General features: G+C 39.9%; 1 protein-coding gene across 2 annotated transcripts in view; it reads left to right on the top strand.

Moving 5' to 3' along the window:
• The first annotated feature begins 521 nt into the window (after positions 1-521).
• TRPC6 (transient receptor potential cation channel subfamily C member 6) overlaps positions 522-16,362 on the top strand; it is a 97,409-nt gene continuing 81,568 nt past the window's right edge. Inside the window, exon 1 of one of the 2 annotated variants that reach the window (XR_004323057.1) lies at positions 522-1,165. Coding sequence is in view for 1 of the 2 variants with exons in the window: in XM_032488262.1 (XP_032344153.1) it covers positions 996-1,165 (170 nt within the window). In the remaining variant the exon portion in view is untranslated. The remainder of the gene's footprint in view (positions 1,166-16,362) is intronic. The other variant, XM_032488262.1, reaches the window with a different exon arrangement.

Genomic DNA, 16,362 nt, shown 5'->3' on the forward strand with positions numbered 1-16,362 from the left:
CTTAAAATTAAAAACAGTGCGGAAATGTGGGAACCATCTGGCAGAGAAATAATTCCGGCGTTTGCAGTGACGGTTGGAAAGTTTTTCTCTGAAGTAAGCAGGTTGTTGGGCTCCATCGGCATTATCGGAAAATGCTTGCCTATTTTGGTTGATTTGCTCAGAAACTGGGAACATCTGGCACTGGGAACACAGAACGTTGTTCATTTTGAAGTGAAGAATTGCGATAACTTAGGGGATTGGCAGTGGGAGACAAAAATGCCCTAAGAAAATGAAGGCAGTCTGGAGAAATGAGAGGCTCCTGTCTCTTGGGGAAAAAAACCAAACAAACAAAACAGGTTTCCTGGGTTCTTCGAGTCTTACTTAAGGGAAGCTTCCTAGAAAGTTCTTAATTGGTATGGTTTCTAAATAAGCAGGACCAAAAATAAAAATAAAAAAGCGTGTGTGGCTCCACCTAGTTGAGGTTCATCTTGGCCCTCAAAGTTGTAGCTACCCTGGCTACACCACAAGCTTCGGTTGCTTTCGGGAACGTCGCTCCGATCCCTTTAAAGGTGGGATCATGACGGAGGTTGCGGGGGAAGAAGGCGGGAGCCGAGGGCTGGAGAGTCTCGGTTGACATAGTAACTCTTCAGCTGCGTCTCCCTCGCTGTCGGCTCTCAGGCTCCGCCGCCACCCGCCGCCCCGCCTGCGCTCGCCCGGCCCGGGAGCCCCGGCCGCCTCCTCGCCGGGGTCCCCTCTGCCGGACGCGCCCAGGACAAGGTCCCCTTTGCGATCCCTTCCGTGGTGACTTCTCCGGGGCCGGCGGGAGAACCGCTCGCAGAGCTCAGCCCGCCGGGCGTCCGCGCTCCTTGCCTCTCACCCTCGCTCCCCGGGCACCCGTCAGTCGCCGGGCCGGGCCGGGCCGACGGGGGACGCGGACCCTCCGCAGCGGGTCCCCGCTGGAAGTGCCAAGGCGCGTCTCCCGGGAGCGGGACCCAGGCCTGTCGGGCGTTCGCGCCATGAACCAAAGTGCAGCGTTCGGGCCCCGGAGGGGCGGCTCTCCCCGGGTCGCGGCCGGGGCCGGCGCGCGGCGCAACGACAGCCAGGACTACCTGCTCATGGACTCGGAGCTGGGGGACGACGGCTGTCCGCAGCCCCCGCTGCCTCCCTACGGCTACTACCCCTGCTTGTAAGTGCGGGCGCCGCGGGCCGGGCGGCCGGGCGGGCGGGCGGGAGGTGTGCGCTCGCGGGAGAGGACCGGCAGCTCCGCGCGCGTCCCCACACGCGTCCCTCCCAGGGCCGCGGGAGCCGCGCTGGGACCCCAGTCGCCCGGGCGAGCACGCGCGGGTAGGTTTACCCAGGAGAGTGAGACCGCGGGTGCCGACGCCACTGCAGGTGAGCGGGGGTCTGGCACTTTTCTCAGCCCGGAAGTCATCCCGCGTCCTCGGAGACTGAGTCGCTGCGCCAAAGGCATGATCTGGTGGGAGACTGATGCACGTTCGCGCCGCCTGTGTCACTTAGCCTCTGTGGGAGCGGTGACCAGAACTCTTAAGAGTCCCGGGGGCTGCCCTGGCGCCCGCCCGGGAACTCGGGGACCAGCGCGCCCGCCTTCCGCGCGCGGCCCGCCGTAGCCCTTCGGGCGGCGCGCTCAGGTCCTCAGGCCGCGGGACCGCCGCAAAAGTTAGAAGATGCGCGCGCGTGTGGAGGGGCGGGGGATGGACTTTCCCTGAGACGTCCTCTCCCCCGCCTGTTTCACTGGGTTAAGTCGGAGAAATAGAACCTCTAGGCTTCCCCACCCGCGGCGCGAAGCCTTTACAAGGGCCTAGCCTGTTGCAGGTGCGGAGAATCCTAACTGCAGAAGCCAAAGAGGGTCGTTTGTTGAGGACTCTGAGTAACTACGAGATTTTTAGAATCTGCAGTTTCTTTATGGGAGGGAAGAGGGTGGCAGGGGCAGGCAGAGAGCTGAATGAGGAAGAAGTCTCTCCTCCCCCACACGCCCGGGACCGCTAGTGCAGCTGGCAGATAGCGCGCCTCTTTGGCCCTTTGATTGGGCAGTCTGGGTTCTTCACATGTCACATCCATCCGCGTGCGGTTTCCCGAGGAAGGCAGTTCTCAGCAGCGGCTCTACAGCAAGGAGCTCTAGAGGGTGTGTGTGTGTGTGTGTGTGTGTGTGTGTGTGTGTGTGTGTGTGTGTGTGTGTGTGTGTGTGTGTGTGTGTGTGTGTGTGTGTGTGTGTGTGTCTTTTTCTCGGTTTCTCTGTGTCTCTGTCCCTCTGTCTCTCTGGGGAGGGCAGGGCAGGATGCATGGGTGCGTCTTCAGATCACTGGTCAGGGCTCCCCAGAATCAAGGCCTGCTGTGGATCTCGTTCGCAGTAAGAGGTGAGCTACGGGAAATGGTGCATCGAATTTCCTCCCAAGATTTAAAAGAAAAAAAAAAGGAACTGGTTTCTATCATCTATGTGCTGCACAGTTTGAAAGCGTTTACTTTTACTTATCTTTTTCTCCTTTAAAAAAATGAAGATATATTTCACGTACCATAAAATTCACCCGTTTAAGTTGTGAACAGTTCAGTGGCGTTTGGTATATTCACAAAGTTGGTGATCATTCTAATTCCGGACATTGTCATCACCCCCAAAAGAAATCTTGTATTTTATGTTAAATTAGAAAATGTTTCTGTCTTCTAGTACAGAGCTTCTCAGACTTGGATGGGCACATGAATTACCTAGGGATCTTGTTAAAATGAAGATTGTGATTCCATAGGGTTGAAGCTGCCCAAGATTCTGCATTTCTAACAATTTCTGAGTAGATGTGGAGGCTGCTGGTCCATGGACCACACTTTGAGTAGCAAGGAGATAATATGCCAAGAAAAAAACAGAAAAAGAAATCAACTCTGGGTATTCTGAATGCAACTATTTCCAAATTTACTCTGAGGGTATATGTTTAAAACATAAATGGACTTTTTTTTTTAAAATTGGCTTAGACTTGAGATCTTCTAAGCCTGAGGGTTATGTTTGATAATGTTACCTGCGGCAAATTAAGTGACTTATGAAGGCTATTTTTTTTTTTTAAACTTAGACTCTCCCATAGACAATATCTTTTCTTTGTTCTTTTTATCACTTGATCATTCTATGATCACTTGTTGCTGTGTGGGGGAAATAATTTGATTTCAAAAACTTGTGGTTATATGTTACTAGTGAGAGAGACTAAATAAAGTAATAATTCCAAGTTGTCCTGAAAACGTTCCCCAATGCTTTCTTCACATGTGGTTTACTCCCTTACTGATTTATCTAGTTTTTACATTATCTACTATTTAGAGAATAGGTAGTTTTCTCCCTTAGTTCAGGAATCCCAGATAGAGCCTGGGCAGCAGAGAGATGGATAGAAATACTTTAATGTACTTCAATTCATAATGAGCACCCCTGTGCCACTTCAGAGTTACGATAATAAATTTAAGAGTAAGCCATGTTTCAGAATAAGAGTTTGGTCTTGTCTATATCTGTTACTTCCAAAAGATTCTATAGTTACTTTTCATCACTGTTTACTCTGGCTCAGTTTTTATTTTTTCCAGTTGAATAATCAAGGAACTGAAACATTTCGATCAATAAACAACAGTATTTCACACCTATCATGTATGAGAAGGAGCTAAAGAAAATCACTTCACTCTCGTGGAGAGTGCAAAGAACGCCTTCCATATGCTTTCGACCTGTGACTTAAACAACTGCATATATTTTCCTAGGGGGAGGCAGATTGTAAGCGAAAGTGGCAGTCACTGGTAGCTTTAAATATGGGGATAGCCATTATCTCAAATCATTGAGGTTTTTCCATTATAAGATCACAGTTTTCTTTCAAATTGCCATTTCTGTGGGGACAAATTCTATGACTCTTACTAAAACATTCTGTTTCATAGTTCACTTGTATAGAAACATTTTTACATGTATTAGTCTTTTACAACTGAAAATTCTGACAGATTATCTTGTTTGAGACCAGTTACATATTCTCAGGCCTCCACAGTGTAAGAAATAACATTTTGAGATGGTCTTTAGAAGAAAAAGGTTCAAATTCTCCCTTTTTTCTGCTTTTAATTAGAAATCAGTTAATACAGTCTACTGTGATCAGTTTGTAATGGTGATTAGCAAGAAATGGTCCATGTCCTGCCAGGATCCCAGGAGATATATCAGAGAGTTACTTCATTTAGAGCTTAAAAATATGTCTCAGTCTGTCACTTCTGAACATGGAGAAGAATTCTGTACATAAAAAAAATGTTAAGAGTTTCTAAATTCTCAAGATCGGAAACACAGTCCAGCTGAACTTTCTGCTTGGAAAAGACTGACTAATTAAGAATAACAAAACAGTTAACTGTACACCAAAGCTCTGGCAATAGAGTAGACTAAATATTAAAAAAAAAAGTTATGGTTTCAAACAGCTAGCAATACTGGATAAAATATTTAAAATGACTTTAACATGTACCCAATTTTACAAAAAATAAAAGAGATTACTATGTACCAAAAGCAAGGAAGTTAAAAGCCAGAGCTTTTAGCCTGTGTACCATTGCTGTGGTTGCCCCAGGAATTAAGGATCTGGGTGACCAGGAGGTTGGAGTCTATCGTCCATATGAGATGGAGAGAAGCTAGGGCCTTGTTCCCAAATGCTACAAGTTGGAACTGAGACATCTCTGTCTCCTGCATAAAGCCAGGACCCATATTTTAGTGAAAAGTTAGGCTAGAATAATATGCCATTAGCCCAGGGTGAGAACAAGAAACTCTGTGAGTAAGAGGAAAAGAATCTTCCCCTAAGAATTTCATTCTTTAGGCCTGCCCGTCACGTGACTCTTTGTTTTTTGCTTTTGTTTTTTACGCTATGTAACTGACCTAGAGATCTTCAAGCTGAAAAACACCCTGAGGCTCCTAGCAGAATAAAACAGAAAACCATCCTGAAAGAATTGTACCCACCATCTAGACTGCCAAGGATTTCCAAGAAAACAGCAAGCCCTGTGAAAGATACAGCTGACAAATACCTGACAAAACACACAGAAAAACAGTCAACAATACACAGAAAAACAATCAGCCAAGAATGACAGTTGGCAGACAGTACAATCCATGAGCGAGCGCTAACATGAGACTTAACAGCAGTGTTGGAACCTTAAGAACTTGAGATAATACAGCAACATGAAAGAGAATATAAAATGGGTATATGTAACATGTTGACAACATACATGGAGAAATTAAACCCTAAGAAAGAATGACTTGTATTTTCTTAAAAAAACAGACAAATAGAAAACCTGGTAATGAAAAATGTAATTTTGAAATAAAAACACAATGGAAGGGTTAAAATTCAGATTAGCCCTGGTATAATCAATGCTAATACCCAGAATGCAGAGAAATAAATGGAAAATATAAGCATAATTGAGTCATGAAATCAGAAAGTAGGAGTTCCAGAAGGTGAAAATAAAGGGAGGAGAGAGGTAATATTTGAATAGATAATAGGTGATAATTTTCCAGAAATGATTATTTATCATGTTTATGAAGTACAAGCAATATTAGTGTGATACAGAAACATAAACCCATTTAAACATATCATATTGAAACTGCAGAACACTAAAGAAGAAATATTAAGAATGAACCAAAATTATAAAATATTTGAATAAGCTTTAAAATTCAGAATATATATATATGGAAATGTACTCATAATATACCTTCATACCTGGGTTATCTAATGTGTAGCTGGTAAGAACTATGATTTTTCTTTTGCATAAAGCGCTGTTTATTCTCTAGTTACTAATGTAGTTTTTTATACAAAGTCAGTGCTCCATTGCTGGTAGGATCTCTTTCAACATGGACATGAACAAAAAAGGGATCCAAGGGTCTTAGGAGAACCCAAAGAGATTTGTAACAGTATCTTTTATTTCACATGATGAAAACAAAAATGACCTTTTAAAAAAATGTTTTAATGAGTGAGGGATCTTTTAAAACTTTTATTGTTCTCAGGATGGTTTTATTCTTTCCTTTTTTAATTTTTTTGGGGACAGGGGTAGTAATTAGTTTTATTTATTTACTCATTCTTAATGGAGGTACTTGGGATTGAACTCCAGACCTCATGCGTCTAGGCATGTGCTCTAGCACTGAGCATTATCCTCCCCTGATCTCAGGATGGTTTTGGATGAAACCCATCTATGAGCCCTAGGACCCAGACTTTGAACTCCTGATTTAAGAGAAGAGAACCTCACGTCAGAGACCACAGATAAATAAAATCCCCCAACACAGCCTTCTTTTCTCCAGGCAAATAAAATATGCGTTCAACTCACTTATGTATTAAAAGAAAGAAAAATTCAGACTGCAGACTAGAAAATGTTTTCTGACCTTAATTGCTGATAGAGTACATGGTTGAAGAGTGAAGTTAGGGTATGGACTCAGATCTGAGAATTACATTATACTGTTATATTCTTACTATCCCTCCACCATTTTTGCTTCTGTATGTTTGATAAACATATCCACCCAGACCTCGGTTACACTTACTTGTTCACGTATCACTTTGTAGCGAACTGTGTCCAGCAAACAGAAGGCATACATTAATTTATTCTTCAACAAAGACATGATCCTCTCCCCAGAATTTATTCTAATAAGGAATAAAGTGAGGCCGGCTCTTTTCATAAAATAGTGTCTGAGTCCTTTAAGGAAGGCAGAAGGCTGAATGTCCTCATGGACAGAGATACCCAGATCTTATATTCCAGCTGCCTGTCCACTGAGACTCACCTTCTTCTGAGGAATCTGTCTGTCACTAGTCACAATGCCGCCACCATGCTGCTCTCCTTTTAGCTCTGCCCCGGGCTCTTGTGAGGCTGTCTCTTTATCAGTACTTGTCAAATGCTTAGGGATAACCAAAGAGAATTAACATACAGAGAAAAGCTCCTGGCTGGCTATAATTGTCTTCCAGTTCAGATACTGAGTCTCCTAAGGACTGGCCCCTGCCTAGCTCCAGGCTTCATCCAGCTGGCAGAGAGCTTCCTTCCCTCCCTCTCTCAGATGATCCCAAACAATCGACCCCTTAAGTAAGTCTCAGCCCAGACAGACAAAGGAATACTGCTCCCCAACTCCTCTATTCAGTGTACGATATGCCTTTCAAGCTCCATTTATTTTCCTGGCATCTCCTTATTTCCTGGATCATTGACAATTAGGTATGTCTCCTTTTTTAAGCAGAGACCCTGCCACTTACCCACAGAGGTATAGCTTCACTGTCTGACCCGGAGGGCAGTTACTTTAGAACATGACCGACCCGTGGCAGTATAAGGGATTTCCAAGTAAAATCAAGAGGCTCATTTCCCTATAAGAATGTACTTACAGTGACAAATAAAATCAATCAAAGGGAGCAGGTGTGATAGCCTGATTTCTTACACATGGGATGTAGTGGTTTAGAATTCAGAGAGAATCCTGGCATTAGTGTGTCCTTGGGAAAACCTAGCATCTCTACCCAGAAAGCAAAGACCTAGACCTTGGTTAAGGGTTCGCAGTCTGGAAGCTGCTGCGCTAGCAGGGGAAAGCGAGTGTGAAAGTCACCTTTGGATCTGCTTCTCCTTCGTTTAGGAATTAGCATCCCCGAGCCTCCATCTGGGTAATGACGGGTCTCCTTTAATTGACCACTTCGAAGGTCTGTGCTCTGCATGACAGAAACCACCTATTTCATTTCCAAACCTCCTCAGGCTTGAAGTGATCAACATCTGCTGATAACGATTTATTATCATGAAACATCTTTTTTAGGGAGGGCTTCATGTTGTAGGTTGTGGAGCTCTTGCCAGATGTGCTGAAATGGCCACATTTATTCTGTAATGGAATGTTTGTTTACATCAAGGAAGACACTGCGTAATTTTTTTTTCTCTAGAGAGTCATGTTCCTTGAGTTATAAGAAGTAACAGCTTCATGAGACTGTTCATCTTTGTCTCTTAGAGAGCAAATCACAAGAGGAAAACATTTTCTTGTGTCCATTCTTGTTTTTCTCTTTCATAAAAAATGCTAAATATAATTGGATCCAGTTGGGGAAAATTACCATTTGTGATTGCTCTTTGTTTAGGAATCTTCTGCTGGCTTTCAGCACATGAAGTGCTCATCTATATGCCAAATTTCAATTAAACTTTGGCATCTAAAAGTTTGTATGCTGTTTAAGACTCAAGCTATTGGAATGGATTGAGTCACATTTCTCAGAGAATGTCCATTTGGAGCAGTATATAGAAATGAATGTTACAGATACCCAAACAACATGTATTAACTGCGGCTTAAATGTTCTCTACCTAATTCAGGTAACTCAGCCAGGACAGAGAGGAGCAATGATGCTGATGAGAGTTACTTACAGTTCAATGCAGGTTGCTGTTTCTGTAGAGGATTAATCCAAAATACTGGCATGTGTTTTGGGGGGACTAATAGTTTTTGAATACCTACTCTGTAGCAGGTCCTTTCTGAGATGTCATACAAATGTAATTTGCTCTTCAAAGCAGCCAGTTGGCTATTTTTAATGTCCATTTTAAAAATGACCATGCTGAAATTTAGAGATGCTAATTAAGCCATGTTCAGAAAGTTACATAGCTGGTAAGTTGTTGTCAAGTAGACAAAACCAATTCATTTTCAAGACTGCAGACTGGACCGTGTGGACAGAAGGGCTGGCAGAATGAGGGGCCCCTTGCTCTCTCAGCGCCCCATTCAGCCGTGCTCGTGCCCCCGCACGGCTGGATGCGTGGCTGGGAGTGCTCTCAGGGAGCACACTCATCACCCCTTCTCCTCTGTCTTCTCATAGGTGTTGCCAGTGACCAGGTTCTTGTCTCGCTGCGGAAAGAAATCAGCCACAAGACGTAGCGGTTAAAAAGAGTAAAGTGAGGATTTGTTAAGGGATGGATAGTACACTCTTAAGGGGAGAGCGGGCAGGCTCAGGTGAGCGGCTGCCCTGTGTTTCTTTGGCAGGTTGGTTACATAGAGCATAAAAATGAATAGTGGAACATTCACTGGGGAGGGAAGGGTCTGGGGTCGTATTCCCTGATTTTCATCCCAATTCCACTTTCCCGAAGGGAGAGGGATTTTTGTCCTTATTTAGTCGTATCGGAAGTGTCATGGCGTCGGTGCATGATGGGTACTTCTGATCTGCAAGGCTAATTTTATTGAAATGAGGGCATACTAAGCCAAAGGTTACATTCAGACACTGGAGATTCCTGCCTTTTCTCACCTTTCTTTGTCGGCCTCCAGGCCACTTGTCACCCCAAAGTGTGTGACCGCTTATCAGCCTCGAGGTTCCTGCTTTTCTTTCTCTGCCCAGGGACCCCTGGTGCTCACATGGTCTATGGTTTCCCCCATTTGGCCTGCACCCCTCCTTTCTGCCCAATTCCTGCCATTTGACCTGCGTCCCTCTTTCTCTGCTCACATCTAGCTATCTGCCTGCTCTAACACCTTCTCTTTCTATTGAGATCTTGATCATCTATGAAGGTCAAGTTATACATTCTACTTCTTTCACTAATTCATTAATCTGTTTATTCATTTATCTTTGTTGACCTTACATAATTATGTCAAGTCACAATAAAAATAACAGCTAGATTTATCAGGGGCTCCTGTGTGCTAGGCCCTCCTCTGAGTGCTTTATAGGTATTGCAATCTAACACTTCTAATAAATCTATGAGGTGTGCACTTTTATAATCTCCATTTTACTGATGTTTTACTGATAAGAAAGAAAAAAAAAAAAAAAAACCACAGCAAAGAGAGGTTAAGTGACTTGCCGAGGATTACACAGCCAGTGGTTGATAGAAATGAGAAGAAAGAAAGGAGGGAATGGAAGATTCTTTTATCACTTATCTAGGTAAACAGTGAAACTAGGTTTTGAAAAACGGCCAGTCTTTGTCACCAAAGGAAGATTAAGGATCTATCAAAACTAATTAACCTGCAGATTACTTACTAATCTTACCAATCAATCTTACAAATTGATGGGACTCTTGAAATCTTGCAAAAGACAAGTCTTTCTCTTTATCATGTGGATAAAATTACTTCTATTCTATAAAGCAGGTTGTGGCAGAAGTACTGACCTGACTTGAACGGTAGCGTGGAATGGAGATTTCATTGCAGGGTCTGCGTGATTTTTGAAGCATTTTATGTGGTATTCATCCAAAAGTGTATATTGCCAGAAATCAGTGACTGCACAGACAGTCATGTTAAAGACTGATTGCCTATTCAAGGCAGATTTCATGTTTCAGTTGCAGAAGCTTTGCAGCACAAAGAGCATTTTGTCCTGGCGTGTAGCAGGTCAGCACAAAACCTGCCTTGCAAACTGGGAAGAGTTCTCTTCATGGGAATTCCTAACAAAATTATCTTGAGTTATAATGAGAATTGGAAATGACATGATTTCTAAAGCTTGTTAAAAAATCCTTTTGGGCAGTTAAGCTGTTTTAGATCAAACTCATTTTTATTATTTCTATGTTAACCTCTTGGAAACAGACTTTTGTGTTGGATAGGATGGAGGATGGCGGTGGTGGCTGATTCCTAGGCACTGAGAGAGTCCTCTCTCTTTCCCAGGAAAATGTTTTCTTCAAGACCTGTTTCTTGGAGGGGTATTCAGAAAAACTATTGAAATAGCTCTCTATACTTATTTAGATATCGATTTGGGTCATATATAACTCTTGTGCACATTTAAAAAAAAGAAAATCTGAACAGGATACATTTGGTGAAGGTGTTCCTAAGGCTTCTTCACATTCAGAGATGAACGTCCCTGAGTCACTTCTCAGCTCAGAAGTTTCAGTGTCCATATTTCCCCACACCATCTGGTCCTCTGTGCCAAAAAGACATTGGTGATGCAGCATTTCTTTAAAGAATCCAAAGAACCCATGATAGATCACAAAGCTTTTGGTGCTGGGTAGTTAAGCTGGGTTTGCAATTATTTAAAGCCAGCCTATTTTGACTTAGGAGTTTCTGAAATTTGCTAAACAAATCTGATTCACCACTGTTCCCCGTGTATGTGCCAGTCTCCCGATACACACATGCACAAACACACATGTATCCGTTTTTCAGGCTTGAAAGGAATGTTTAGCTATTGTTTCCAGGGTTTATTCTCAAGCCATTGTCATCCATTCTGAAACTTTGGCTGCCACTGCTTTAAAGCTTGCACGTGCCCTAGCAGTTGAAAACTGTCGTGATAATGACTGACACCTGACTGGAAGTGATCGCAAGAAGGCTTAGATGACGAGACATGCCCTGTTTCAGAGAAGTTAAAGTGGGAGAAATATGTGTCCTAGAGTCAATGACATACAACATTTGGTGTGCTAGAGTTGGGGTAAATGAAAGAGAAGATGAGATATGAAACATTACAAGGCAGACACTATCCTTCATTATCTGTCCAGAATTTGGGAGGTTTGAACTATAAGACTATGCTGGTCTTTTGCCTTATTTAATTTCTATTAGCTCATTTGATCCTCAGAGCAAACTTGTATGATTGGTGACATTACTTCTCCTTGTAAATGAGGGAACAAATTCAGAAAGGTTAAGTAACTCACCTAGGACTTTATGGCTCTCAAAAATCTGAACCTGTGCTTGAACTCGTACTTGACTGCTTTGTTTGCTTGTTTGTTTGCTTTTGAACCTCCTTCTCTGTGCTTCTCGCCTTCACTGGAATGGCAGCCCCAGGAGGTCAGGGCTACAGTCTGGAAACAGTGACTAGCACTTGGTAGGGACTCAGTAAATGCTGGATGAATGAATACCATGTCTTCCTTATACAAAGTGATTCCAGTGGATTGGAATCAAGTCTCTAAAATTCTTTTCTCTCTAAGCCTCATACAGTTTTGTGAGACTTTGCCTTTAGGGTACCATGTTTTTTCATCTTAACCTTTTGGTAAACACTAGAGTATTGAAGTTTTGTATTCTTGCAGCTTAGGTCAATTAATGAATTCTAAGAGTTTTGTGATATGTACTTGATTCCTAAAATGGTGCTGGTTAAATATTTTTAAATAATCCTGCAAATAAGAAAATTTGAGTGTAAACTATTTCTTTTTATACATTGTGTTGATAGAACACCTATGGGGATTAATCGTTTTTGTTTTTGCTAAAATGGCAAGACGAAAGGTACTTGACTTTTTATTTAAGTTGAAAGAATCTGTGAAAACTGAACTTGCTAAGACCAAAGCTCATTACATCCAGGAAAGTCTTAAATACTTATATGAAATAATCCAGCATAAAATCAAGAGAGAAGAATGGTTAAGGGAAAATGATCGAAAAGTTACATATTAGTGATAATGTAACTTTGATTTAGATCACGATGTGTCTGAGCAAAACTTAGAAAACCATTTAGCTGATTTTCATGGCGATCTGTCTTCTAGAAATTAGCAATTATTTTCAAATTGTATTGCAATCCCCCTTATACTCAGAGAGATTTAGAAATTATCCTCACCCTCCTTCTTACATGCGAGAATCTGATATACCCACACTAGAACACTGCAGTGAGATATTACTAAAGGAAAAGTGTTGCACATTGACTGATGTAAACACAGGAAAAAAAAAAAAAAAACTAGCAGCCTCTTGTCTAAATATGGCCACCAGAAAGTTGGGATTAAAAATGTGTTTATGAATGGTTTGAAATCTGGCTATATATTAGAATCACTTGGGTAGTTTTTTTAAAACATAGATTCCCTAAGAATTATGAGAGTCCAAATAAATCAGTATTTCTGGGGGTATGGCCTAGGAATAGTATTTTTTTTAAATTTCCCCAGTTGATTCTAATATGTAATCAGTTTTGGAAACCTATTGTTTCAGCTACTTTAGAGTCACTGTGAAAACCAGAGTTAGGAATGGAACCTAATTTCAATCAAGAAAACTATTACTGTGTATTCATTCATGCACAAACATATGAGATTAAAAATTCACTTTTCTATCTAAGATCCAATGATCAGATATTATGGGATAAATTGAAAAATAGTATATTTTAATTCAGCAAATTCTCATCAAATACTTGCTATACACAAGGTGCTAGTCCTGATGTATTTTGGGAGAATAAGCGATTTGTCTATGTATTATGCTTGATAAGATGCCAGAGAGTAATGTGTAGTTTTATGAGAAAGTAGATAACAAAAACTACCTTTCCGGTTTGTTTCTTAAAACATGATGCATAATTCTATATTTAAATTAGAGGAGAAGGTGATTTGTTTGAGTTTAACTTTTATCTTAATGTTGACCTTCTTTCTGATTTGAATTATCTGTATTTTCAGAAAAGATGGAGGAAATTTTTCTTTTTAAAATCATCCAAGATTTTATGGGTAAAATTTTCCAAAAGAGTGAAGATTTTACTATGAAATAAGCTTATTATCATGTAACTGGGCTTCTTTTTCTGAATATTATGAGATTTTTGCAAAACTTTTTGAAATTCTATCTCCAGTGATATTGTAGAACAGATCATTTTTGATGGTCATCCTGTTACAAAACAACTTGATTCTGCATAAAACATAATTTATATTTCTTTGCTTACAGGAAGTACTGGAAATCTTCAATCCAGCTCCTGTATATGTACACAAGCAAACACACACATGCCTAAGTCATAAGGTTCTTTCAGAGCTGCAGTGAATAGTGAGCTCTCTTGAAAGGCAGAATTCCATAAATCAGGTGCTGATGTCAGCATTGTGGTCAGGAGATTCTGCCTTGGACCTAATAAACCTCAATTAATCCTGGTCCCCTAGGTTCTCTACAAATTGGTCATCTTTGATTGTGGGTATATATTTAATTTACTTAAACACACAAGAAAACAGCCACCATGAGTGGGAGTCAGCAGAAATAATAAGCAATATATAAAACCCTTAAGGATATCAATATAAATATTAAAGATAAGGACATAAAAATGTTTGAATTGTATAAAGACAAAAAGATGGAATCCCAAAAGTGAACAAGCAAAAGAAAACTATCAAAAATGAGCAAGCAAACTGAAAAACAATGATAACACTACAGCTTTCAGAAATTAAAAACAATACTGTTGAAATAAAAATATTAATGGACCAGAGTTATTTGTGGAAGGTTAAGTGCAGCTAGCAAGAGAATTAGTAACCTAGGAGGTAGAAACTGAAACGTTTCTCAAAATGAAACAGAGAAAGACAAGAAATGTAGACTATGAGAGAAGTTAAGAGAAATAGGGGCTAGAATTGGAAAGACCAGTTTACAAATATTCAAAGTACCAAAAGCAAAGAATAAAGGAAATGGAGTTGAGGAAACAATTAGAAAAATAATGGCTGTTTTTCAGAATTGATGAAAGATAAGAAGCTACAGAGCTAGGAGCCACAACACATATCAAATAGGAAAAAATAAAAATAAATCCACACCTAGATACAAGGAACTGAAACTATATAACACCAGATTCATTAAGAAGACCTTTAAGCAGCCAGAGAGAAGAATAAAGATTATGTACGTAGAAAAGAGAATTTTTTTCTAGCAAACATCCCAGCAGTAAGAATGGAAAGCAGAAGATAAGAGAATGATGTGTCCAAAGTCATTTTCATTATTTTTGTACTCAGGAGCATTCTCTTCCAAGAAAGAGTTTGAAATAAAGACATTTTCAGGGGAAAAAATTAAGAGTTTATCCCCAATATACCTACATGAAAAGAATGTATAAAGGATACACTGCACTTCAGAAAGATGGAAACTTACCAAGGGGATGGTCTGCAATATTAAAGAAATTAGAGCAATGAAATTGATAAATATGTGGGTAACATTAAATGTTCTCCTATAATATAATAATTATGTCTAATTTGTGGGTTTGAAAAGAGGACAGAACTAAAACAATTTTATGTAAACTGGGAGGGAATTATCAGACTTTAAAAATTCTAAAGTCCTTATGTTGCTTGGAAAGGAATGAGACTTTAGCTCTACATTGTAAAATTTCAGAGAATGTCTATACAAAAACAGAAATAGAGTATTTAACTGTACAAACCAGTAGAGAAAATAAAAAGAAAGAGGAAAATGAACAGGCAAACAAAGAACTGGGGAAAAAAAAAAGAAAACAAGAAAAAAGAAGCTTAAAATTAAAAAGGATAAATTCAAGGCAAAAATAAGATGCTAGAAAAACAAGTTCATATATATAGGTTAAGATTATAAATATAAACTAACTAAATTCACGGGGAAAAATCATCAGAGATTTACAGAATAGATTTTTCTCAATCCATTTATTTTTCATATAAATATAAGGCATACGTAAACCATAAGGACATGGAAAGACTAGAGACTGAGAGGAACAAAGATGTATCTGGCAAACGCAAAGAGAAATATTGGTAGGTATAATAACATCAAACTAATGTTTTAGAACAAAAATCATTAGTGGGGAAATAAAAACAACAGTAGTATAATAAAAGGTATAATTCATTTTGTAGGTATAGAAGTTAAAACTTGCATAGCCGTCATAAAGCAGTCTTAAAAACATAAAGCAAAGATCAAAGGAACTGTAAGAGCGAAATTGACAAGTCTGCCATTAGAGTGGGAAATCCCAATTTTTGGTAGGTGGAACAAATAAAAATTTTTAAATAAGGAAAACTTGAAAGTAAAATTATCAAACATGATTTGTTGGATATATATAGAAGCTGGCTGTTCAAATAATATCTATTTTTTTCAAGCACACGTGAAACATTCAAATTAACTGAGATTAGACTTTATGGTCTAACACATACATTTTACTAAAAGAATATGTATCTCGTAGAAAGACTGATCACAATACAATTGAATTAAAGGTGAATAAAAAATAAAATTTCCATAAACTTAAAAATTGTGTGTATATTTTTATATGTGTATCTATACATACACATACACACATACACACATTTCATGGACTAAAGAAGAAATCATAATACAAATTTTAAAATACTTAAAAAATAAATTACAATGAAAATATTACATAGGAAAGTGTAGTAGTGGCAGTGAGATTGGTACTTAGCCTTACATGCTTAAATTAGAGAAAACAAAAGCTAGCAAATAATTTTATTTTTATAATATTATTTCTCTGTGTTTATTCTCTTCTGTGCTCTCTCTTTTCGTAAATTGAACACTTAACTAATGAATAAAATTTTTAAAAACAACCAAATAGTGGGGATCAACAAATCTAAAAGTTTATTATTTTCAAAAACTAAGAAAGTAGAAAAGACTTTTTCATTACTCAGCATGAGAAAGAAGGACATCCTGCCATTTGCAACAACAGGATGGACCTTGTGGGCATTATGCTGAGCGAAATAAGCCAGAGAAAGACAAATACTGCATGGTATCAATTTATGTGGACTTAAAAAAATGTCAAGCTTATAGAAACAGAGTAGACAAGTGGTTGTCAGGGGATGGGGGTGAGGAGACAGGAAGAGGTTGGTAAAAGGTATGAACTTTCAGCTATAACGTGAATAAAAGCTGAGATCTAATGTAAA

Source organism: Camelus ferus, chromosome 10 (genome assembly GCF_009834535.1).
Source record: "Camelus ferus isolate YT-003-E chromosome 10, BCGSAC_Cfer_1.0, whole genome shotgun sequence".
Taxonomy (NCBI): Eukaryota; Metazoa; Chordata; class Mammalia; order Artiodactyla; family Camelidae; genus Camelus; species Camelus ferus.